Here is a 10627-nt window from a genome sequence, read left to right as displayed (position 1 = left end):
TTGATCAGTCGGGACTTGACAAATTATTTTCCTAGGAATTTCTCTATCCTTAATGCCACAGGGGAAAAAAATGGATTTACTCAAAAAGAATAGCTTTTATGTTTCAGAAATTAGAGCAATGTAAAAGCTTTTCTTAGGTTCCTTTATGTATCTCTCTGCCTCTTTCTCTCTCTCCCCTTCTTTTTCTGCAAATGTTTTTTTTTTCCCCCCAGGAAAAGAAGGCAGATACCAGATAGATTTGGGAAACGCCACTGGCAATAGCTAAGCTTTTGGCTAGCTATTTCAATTGCATGAAAGTAACAGAAATGAGGCTAACTCCCTGAATACAACTGGTATTAAGAAAGCAAAGTCAAATCTTGTGCCCCAAGTTTCCCTTCTGTACCTGTTTTTTGTTGTGGGTTTTTTTTTTTTTTTTTCTCCTCTGGACTCCTGTTTTAGGGACAAACTTCAACCTTAAGAATACCTGAATTGTGTTTCAACTATCTCATGCTCATGGTTTAAACATTCACTTACCTGACGGCAGAAGGCTATTTCTATACCAAGGTTTTTATCCACTATGGTACAATCTTTAAAAAAAGTGTTGAAAACATCAGTGGTACAGGGCCGCCATGGACAGTTGGGCAGGCTGTGCACTGCACTACTTCAAGTGGGCCCCATTTGGCCAGACTATCAATGTGAATGACCTGCTATGAGGGCTGGGCTCTGCTCAGTCTCTATAAGTGGGGGTGGCAGCTTTCAAAAGGATTCACATTACCGAAGGGAAGCCTGGAGAGTCGTAATTATAATAAAGGGACAATCTGGGGGATGTAGGTGGAAGGAACTCAAAAAGGGTTTTATAAGGGACTAAACTGAATGTGCACTAGTGCTCTTGGTCTGTTTATTTCTCCACTCAAGATTCTCTCTTGGAGAGGGAAGAAAGAGGTGCAATAGGCCTTTCTGGGTCGCGTGCTCCCACCCTCTTGTCTAAGAAGAGGAAAGCTCTAAATTAACAGTGTTACTCTCCTAGTGCAGGTTTCCTCCAAGAAGACCCTAAAACAAGGATTTGGGTGCAGTGGTCTACTTGAATGGAGTGAGATTCGAGATAAGAAAGGGAAAGAAACCAGTTAGGGGTGTGGTAACAAGCAGGTCGAGCTTCCCAGGGGGTGCAGTGGTAAAGAATTCGCCTGCTAGAATTCTCCTGCAAGAGATGCAGGAGACCTGGACTTGATCCTCAGGTCAAGAAGATCACCTGCAGAAGGAAATGGCAACTCACTCCAGTATTCTTGCCTGGAAAATCCCATGGACAGAAGAGCCTGGTGGGCCACAGTCTATGGGGTCACAAATAGTCAGACACGGCTGAGCGACTAAACAACAGCAGGTCACCTTTGTGAGCAAGTGGGACTCAGTCCCCCTAGGGATCCCATAAGAGACTGTAAAACAAACCCAAAGTGGTCCCATCAAAGGGACAGAAAGCTGAGATATTTACAAGGTAGTACTCTGGTCCTTCATTACTTTTCCCTGGCCAAGCACATGCCTAAGGCTAGAGAAAGATGTCAAAAACAGAGAGACTCAGATACAGGAAGCTAGACCATCCACCCAATCTGCAAGTGACCCAGAGGATGGACCCAGGAGACAGAGCTGGGCACTGACCCAGCCATTTGCTGTGCCCACCAAGACTACACACAATGCGAATGATATAAACCCTCCCAAAGATTCAGGGTGCAATCTCCAAAAGAAGGAAGAACAGATGCAGGGAGGTCACAAAATACCAAATACCCATCACACAAGGAATCTAGAACAAATGCAGTTTGTCTGGGTGTTGGCCCCATCTCTGCCATTAAGTAGCCTCTTGGCCTTGGGCAAGTCACTGCCTCCACCCTGGAAACACTCAGACCTTCGTTTCCTCTTCTCTAAAGATCAGCAGAGTATGAACATCTGACATTTCCAGGGACCTAAACCTCAGGATTAGAAATGGGGCTTCCTGGAAAAGAATCTGAAAGAATAAATATATATAAACTGAATCACGTTGGTATACACCTGAAACAGCACAACATTGTAAATCAAATTCAATTAAAAATACATAGATAAGGGACTTCTTTAGTGGTCTAGTTTGTGCGCTTGTGTGTATGTATGTATGTGTATATGTGTGTATATATGTGTATATGTGTTTTTGTCTCTTGTGTGCGTGCTTGTGTCTTTGTATATGTGTATATCTGTGTGTTCATGTGTGTGTGCACATGTGTGTACGTATGTATGTGTATATGTATGTATATGTGTGTATATGTGTTTTTGTCTTTTGTGTGCATGCTTGTGTCTTTGTATATGTGTATATCTGTGTGTTCATGTGTGTGTGCACACGTGTGTACATATGTATGTGTATATGTATGTATATGTGTGTATATGTGTTTTTGTCTTTTGTGTGCATGCTTGTGTCCTTGTATATGTGTATAACTGTGTGTTCATGTGTGTGTGTGCACATGTGTGTATGTATGTATGTGTATATGTGTGTATATATGTGTATATGTGTTTTGTCTTTTGTGTGCGTGCTTGTGTCCTTGTATATGTGTATATCTGTGTGTTCATGTGTGTGTGTGTGCACATGTGTATGTATGTGTATATGTGTGTATATATGTGTATATGTGTTTTGTCTTTTGTGTGCGTGCTTGTGTCTTTGTATATGTGTATATCTGTGTGTTCATGTGTGTGTGTGCACATGTGTGTATGTATGTATGTGTATATGTATGTATATGTGTGTATATGTGTTTTTGTCTTTTGTGTGCGTGCTTGTGTCCTTGTATATGTGTATATCTGTGTGTTCATGTGTGTGTGTGCACATGTGTGCTTGTGTCTGTGTGTGTGCGTGCTTGTGTGTATTCATTAACAAGAGACCAGTTCTCTCAGGACAATAGTTTGACCCAATAAGAGCACCAAGCCTCCAAAATTCAACCCCAAAAAATGGAGCCAGAGAAATATCCAGATGCCTCCTCGTTTCTGCCAAGGAGAACATCCCACACTCAGCAGGCAGCCGTCTTGGACTGGTACCCAGCTCTGTCACTGCCCACTGTCACCCCTTACAGAATCTCCATCTCTTTATTCTCAAAGCAGATACTGGTAACTCACCTTCCTCACAAATTCCATTTGGTCAATGGCCAAAAAATAAATGTGATTTTGTTTCACTAATTCTATTCCTAATTATAAAGATAATTCATCTTCATCTCAAAAAATAGAAAATATCCAAATACACAGAGAAACTTTAAACACCCACAGTTCTCATCAGCACCAACAATTCTCATCACTGTTATTATTGCGTTCTACATCCTGGTTTTTCTCCTCTGAGCATGAATGAATGCAGATGTAGTTAATAAAACTGAGGTGCTGGTGGGCATGCTACTTGTGACCCATTCTTTCAGTCACAATGGGTATTGAGCATCTCCTTCAAGTTGTCTTCATAAATGTGTTTCTTAATGGAAAAGCAGTATTGCACTGTCTGCTTGGACATTAATTTATTTACCCCAACTCCAGTTGTCTCCAGTTTTGTATGATTAAAGAAATCATAATGAGATGGCTGGATGGCATCACCGACTTGATGGATGTGAGTTTGGGTGAACTCCGGAGTTGGTGATGGACAAGGAGGCCTGGCGTGCTGCGATTCATGGGGTCGCAAAGAGTCGGACACGACTGAGTGGAACTGAACTGAACTGAATGAACATCCCAGAAAATAAATATTTGAGCACACCCCAGATTATGACCTTCGGACCAATTCCTTAAAACAGAGTTTTCCAGTTAAATGATTAGCACATTTTTAAGGCTTTTGACTATTTTGCTAAACTCTCCTCCCAAACGGTTTATCTATCTTCATTCCAGCCAGGAGTCTATGAAATTTCCTATTTTCTCATTAGCATCATCATCATTATTATTATTATTTGGCTATGGCAGGTGGTTTGTGGGATCTTAGTTCCCTGACCAGGGATTGAACACAGGCCCTCAGCAGTGAAAGCTCCATGTCCTAACCACTGGACCACCAGGAAATTTCCTGTATTGTTATAATTATTATTAAAATGTGCATTCGCTAAGTCAATGAATAAAAAGTTATATGTAACTTGCATTTCATGGATCAAAGTCTTTCTTTATTAAGCATGTACTGAGATAGGGACTTAACTGGACATGTCCAGAGATAATTATCTCAAACCTCACAAAAGTCCTTTGAAGCAGGTAAAAGAGGTCCTTTTCGTGACCAAGGAAGCCAAGGCTTGGACAGACTTAGGTTCCATGCTGAGCTCTGCCACACTGTTGTGAGTGCTCCCAAGCTCTCTGGGCTCATACTAATGGTCAGAGTCTCTGATGGCTCTGGTGCTCCTCTGCCTCATAACTTTAATTCCCACACTTGAGTGCTCAGTGTTGGACAAGGAAGCCAGAAGGACGCTGTACTGTTTCTCTCCCAAGTACAAAGAAGCCCACCAGCTCACAAATCCTGTCTGTCCTCTGCAGCTATGGTGAGAAACTGGAAAAGACCTTACACCATCAGTAGGTCTTCGACAGATAGGAGTATCTTTCACACAGGTTGGGACTCCAACACATGCTTGTTGAACAAATGAATAAAGGTAGACTCGGTGATTACTATCCATTCATGAACCTGTAGCTCATTCCTCCACCCCCATTTCTGCCTCAGGACCTTTGCACAAGCTGTTCCCACTGCCTGAAAGGTTTCCTTCCCAACTTTTCATGTGGCTAATTCCTGCTCATCATTCAGCGTTCAAAACCCAGGTTAGGACTCCATGTTTTATTTCTTTATGACATTACGCACACTGCTTTCATAGTTCTCCCTGCCTTTGCAATTACTCATTAAGAAGACAATTACCTAAGGGCTGTTTCTCTCAGTAAAGCCATAAACTCCAGGCTGACACAACCTCTATGACCTTGTTCATCACTGTGTCCTCCATGCTTACCCCTTGTCCAGTCCAGAGCAAGCATCCACGAAAGATATTACAGAAATATAGTCATTTGTGTTGTGTCTTTTTAAATTTTTAAATATTTTTTTTAATGTGGACCATTTTAAAAGTCTTTCTTTAATTTGTTACAGTATGCTTCTGTTTTATCCTTTGGTTTTTTGGCCATGAGGCATGTGGGATCTTAGCTCCTCAACCAAGGATCAAACCTACATCCCCTGCCTTGGAAGGCAAAGTCTTAACCCCTGGATCACCAGGGAAGTCCCCAGTGTTGTGTCTTTTGACATCTAAACAATGATAAGACTACATGAATCTTTGGATATGACATCCTTAAACCTACCAATTTAGTATAAAGGTCCTTTATTACCACTGTTTGGAACCCGAAGAGGTCAGTTAGCTTCTGTTATGAAGGACAGTGTCCCCTTTTTGATTTATGAAGCTTGGACATATTTTTAATGACTCTCCAAAGAAGCGACTGTTTGAGTGCTGGAGATAGGAGTGTTAACTCAGTATTCTTGTGATGCTCTTGAGAAAGACTAAGACTGCTTATCTTGTGTAGTTGGTTAATTAGTTGGGAAGGTAAGTTTTTCAAATCCCCTTTATTAACTCATGAGAGTAAATATCTAGAGTACAGTCAGAACTTCTCCAGTAAAACTTAACTCATTCATTCTCTGTGGGGACAGGAAGGCCATTGACCTAGTTTCTCCATCGTACTTGAGAGAAGCTGAATTGTCATCTCTTTATAATTAATTCACACTTCCTGGGAGTTCTCTGCTAGGAAAGGTCCAGGGGGACCCGATTAAATGAATAATTTGGAATCAACAAGCCAGTTGTTCTTGTTTTAAGGCAATGTGACACATTTGATGGTTCTAGATCATTTGAAAGGTATGGGCACCAAAATTATAAAAATAGAAAAAAAAATGGCAGCACTAAACTCGTTACAGGTTTGCTGCTCTGTTTTGCCCTCTAAGTGTCAGGACAAACTCATACATCCTAAATCTGTGGGCTTTGAGTAAATATCCACAGAAGGTTCAGAAAGTTACCTGAATTGGGGACCTCTGAAACAAGTCATTGCAATAAATTAACTCAAAGAAAGAAATCTTTCAGAAAACCAAGTATTATTAGGTATGGCCAATATCATTTTTTTTTACCAGTTAGGATTCCTGATTTTTCTTTTCCAGTGCCGACTCAAATTCAGTTAAAACAAATATCTCCATTCCAGAAGTCTAAGTCAGTGGATAAACACATTCAGCTCCATCATGCTTGAATACAGGATTCCAAACACCCCTGAGAACAGCTGGAGAAAGCAGATGGGGTGAAAAATTCACCTGCCAGACAACTTCTGTTTCCTCCACTGAATCTCCTCTCAATTCAGTCCATTGAAAGAACACAGGGGGAAAAAATGGGTGTTCAAGTCCCTTGTACTTTTTAAAGCACATGGTATTTATTAGGCATTAACTGGCACACAAATATACGAAACGAGTACTTAATTCTCATCCCACCCCGCCCTTAGCAACATAAAAAGACATAATCGCAGAAAGACACTGAATGACAAACAGACTCACACACTCTTACGTACTTGAACATACGCAGTCTCACATATTACCCTGTTCTCTTTATTAGGGTCAGTTTAAAAAAAAAAACACAATAACTTTTTTTAATCATGAAAGCAAAGCACATTTGAAAGGGAAGGAAAAATGCAAACTTGGTTTTGAGTATCAATAAAATTAAAAGCTTTTGGCCAGCTCCCATGCTGGATTCCGTTTCAGGTTATTACTTAATTAGAACTCCTATTTATAAATAAATAGTACCAGTAAAATATTACATCTGAAGAACCCTGCAATAACGTTTTACTTACACACTTTCTTTTAATACCATTTTCTGCTTTCAGTAACCACAGTTTAGGGTCTGCATTTGCTGCTGGTGTGATGTCTTTGGAGAACGCGCCTCAGTGAATAAGTCTGGCTTCTTCTTTAGGGATGGTGGTGGTGCTTTTGTATCCAGTTTGGGTCATCGGCGGCGGTGATGGAGGTTTGGAAGCTGGGGGCTGGCTTTGTTGTTTTTTTTTTTTTTTTTTTTGGTTATCAGGACGAATATTTATTTTGGCTTTTTCACAACGCTTGTCAGCACAGAGCTTGCGCCTTCCTTATCACAGTTCTGCCCGCATGTAAACCGGGGCTTTTTAAGTTTTTCAAAGCGAGATTTCCGGTTGGGAAGGTATAGGCCACGTTTCAGCGGGCGGGAAGGACGCGGAGACGGGAGGGCCGAGTGAGATAGGACGCCAGATGGAGTCGGGCGTTATCCTGACCCCACTGGTGGGCAGGAGGCAAACCTGGGCTCCGTGAGGATGGGGAAGGGAGGCCAAGATCAGAGAGAAGCTGGGGCGCAGGGAAGCTTGGCAGAAACATCCCTGGCAGAGGTAGGTAATTTCTTAGTCAAGAGGGAGGGTGGCCAATTTAGGTTTGGGGGGTTGGAGGAGTATTTGAGGGGAACCCCACAAGTACATATCTTGAAACATACTTGCCTCAGACCTCCCCCAAATAAGGGACTGGGTCCCATTAAGAAAATTGAAAGAAAAAAAAATATATTATTATTTATTATATAACAACGTCAACATTAACACCAAGACAGGGAAGGACTCCAACTACGCATGAGGATCAAACACTCCAGGAGGCAGGACTTTCTGGAGTCCAAAAGAAGAAATCAGGGAGGGCGTCCTGGAGGTGGTGTGATTGTGGCCGGTCGAGGAGGGTGGTGGTCGTGGAGGGGGGCGGGGGAGGGTGGGGACTCATCTCTTCTTGTCGTTTTTTAGTTTTGAGACAAAACAAAGTCACATTTTTTGAATTGTGGTTTCAAGCGACTGATTACATCAGTGTCGGGGTGGGGGGTGTGGGGGCAGGGGCAGTTCTCAAGTGCAGACGTGAATGCAGGGTGAAATGAGACATCTCTTCCGTGGGGTTCTCCCTGTGGCTGTCTCTCTCTCCCACTCTCTCCCCTCCCTCTGGAAATGGCAGCAGAGGAGCAGGCCTGGCCTTAGCTGTTGTCATTCCACTCTGGAACCATGCCGACTCCGTGCACGGCGGAGTGGTACTGATGCGGGGACAGGGTCCTTGGTACACCGTGAGAGTACAGAAACTCCGAAGCCTGAAGGCTGCCTGGGGACTGGAGGCCAGTCTGAGGCCCGCACTGCCTGACCACAGGCTGGTGGGCCACGGAGGTCTGGTGCTGGAACATTCCCTCTCCGAGCTGCGGGGAGCCGTGGTTGGCCATGCTGGCCAGCCGGGGGACCAGGGGCCCCGAGGTGAAGTGGGCGGAGAAGTGCTGATAGGGTAGCCTGTCCATGGGCTGCACGGTGGTGACCGTGCAGCTGCTGTATGAGGACATACTGGGCCAGGCGTTGCAGCTAATGTCCTCCAGGCTGGGCACGGGCTCGCTGGGGGGCGCGGAGCTGGCGTACATGCAGGCCTGCCGCTGGGCTGACTCTGTCCGGTAGGAGGCACCCAGGCCCTGCTGCTGGGGGTAGCCAGAGCGGTAGAAGGGGTCCTCCTCGCTAGGTGATGTCTCCATGTAGGGCTTCTTATAGGGATGGTCTGTGCTGGAACATTCTTCATCTGTGGGAAGACAGGACGACAGACACCCATGAGGCCAGGGACCAGCCACCCCACAGCTCAAGGCTGAGACAGCCATTTGGCCCAAGGATGGAAGGATTAAGTCTGGAAGATGATTAGCTCCAACCTCCGTTCTGATCATTAAGGGGATGGCCTGTCACGGCTAAGACTTTGGGCTACGGAGCCCTAAGCAAACAGTTTGACCTTTCCGAGCCCAGTTTCTTTTTTAAAAAATAAATTTCAGTGTATTCCCTCAGTAGAACATTAATGCAATTGTTATAGAAGACGCTTTGTATAGTTTCTAGTAAGCTGGGGAGATTGAGCTCAGTTTCTTCACCTATAAAATGGAAAGAGTCATAACGGCACTAGAAAGGGAAGCTCTAATGAAATAGGAAAATATAGCTTAAGTACTTAGTCCAGAGCTTGGTACAAGGAAACGTTCAATAAATGACAATTATTATTATTCTCTTCCTCCCCAGCATGTAAATTTCAGGAAGGCAACATATGGTCTGGAACACCCACCACTATCTTCCCAGAACCTGGGGCTTATACCTAATAACAATAACAACAGCATCAACCATAACAATAAAAACACTACAGGGCTTACTGTCTGTCACCGTTCTGAGTACTCTTCATGAGGTCACCCATTTAATCTCAACAACCCCATGAGGTGTGTTTTCTTAGTATCCTCATCTTACAGACGAGAGAAAGGAGACACACAGAGGTTGAGAAACCTGCCTGATGCACCATGGTGACCTGCATAGGAAGTCCAAAAAGGAGGGGATACATGCATATGTGAGGCCGATTCGTTTTGCTGTACAGGAGAAACTAGCATGGCGTTGTAAAGTGACTGTAAGGAGAAGGGGATGACAGGAGATGAGATGGCTGGATGGCATCACCGATTCGATGGACATGAATCTGAGCCAACTCCGGGAGATAGCGAAGGACAGGGGAGCCTGGTGTGCTCAGTCCATGGAGTCGCAAAGAGTCAGACATGACTGAGTGACTGAACGACAACAATAATAAAAAAATCTTGCCCATGGTCCTCTATGGCTGATAAACAGCGGAGTTGGGATTAGCATCCTAGGAATCTGATGATAAAATCCCTGCTCTTCAATCCATGCTAGACATTAAGACATGCAGCAGATACTTCTGGAATGGATGGAACAGTGAGTGGACAGACGGATTCATGGATGGAAACTGGAATGAATCCCCAAACCCCTTCCTGACATCTCATGTGAACAAGGAAGGGCCTAGTTAGGATCGGTGGAGTTGGTAATGGACACGGTAATTGGTACAGTACAATTACTGTGTCACCGTTTCCTCGCCAAGCAAGTCACTTCCCTCCTGTGGGCACTAATTAATCCCTAAGAGAGAGCAATGGATAGAGAGTTCTGTCTCTGAAAGAGGGTCTCCCTTAACTACTTTGGGGTCACCGACCCCCTTGGGTTCTAACAAAAGTGTTGGGCTCTCTCCTAGGAAAAAAACACTGAAGGACAACATTTTGAGAACTGTAGGCATAGACAAAAGCAATGCATACAACTTCAAGGGGCTCAAAGACTCCCTAAGATGCAGACCTCAGTTAAAAAACCTAGACATGCATGAGCCTGACTCTGGCCCTTTTACTTAATATCGGTGGGATACTACCAAGGTATCTGCCATCTCTGGGACTCCTTTTTACCATCTTCGAATCAGAGTCAGCAATACTTACCTCACTGCGCAACTCAGGCATAATAGTATCGAGCATGGAAATCTCCTGTATCCATCACCCAGGGCAGCTCGTGTTGCCAGGGTAACACCACCTGTGTCCTGGCAGACCCCCTCCGTAATAACACACCTCCAGGTGTTTCCTTCAGGGGAAGCAGTCCTAGGGAGTTTCTACTGAGGCATAAACCTCACACGGATTCATTCCTTGGCTGGGATTTTACTCCCCAAGCTGGAGATTTTTCTTTCCTCACTTCCGATCTCTTTCTAATGAACAACACCAAGAAATATGCCGATAATAATTGAGAACTAGACTTAGAAAACAGAGTCTTTTCCCAGCTGTGCTGTCAAATGGTGATACGGTCTGGGTAAGCCACTCTATCTTTCATG

At 43.9% G+C, this 10627-nt stretch overlaps 1 protein-coding gene across 4 annotated transcripts in view; it reads right to left on the bottom strand.

The window, feature by feature from the left end:
- Positions 1 to 7503: 7503 nt before the first annotated feature.
- Positions 7504 to 10627, bottom strand: part of TBX5 (T-box transcription factor 5) — an 89136-nt gene continuing 86012 nt past the window's right edge. For all 4 annotated transcript variants that reach the window (XM_086345979.1, XM_086345983.1, XM_086345980.1 and 1 more), the window contains exon 9: positions 7504 to 8536. In XM_086345979.1, coding sequence (XP_086202105.1) covers positions 7959 to 8536 — 578 coding nt within the window. In that variant the 3' untranslated portion in view covers positions 7504 to 7958. The remainder of the gene's footprint in view (positions 8537 to 10627) is intronic.

The sequence above is a fragment of the Bos grunniens genome, chromosome 17 (genome assembly GCF_055505025.1).
Source record: "Bos grunniens cultivar Pamir isolate PY7600 chromosome 17, Bosgru_T2T1.0, whole genome shotgun sequence".
Taxonomy (NCBI): Eukaryota; Metazoa; Chordata; class Mammalia; order Artiodactyla; family Bovidae; genus Bos; species Bos grunniens.
This window is presented reverse-complemented; position numbering and strand designations above follow the sequence as displayed.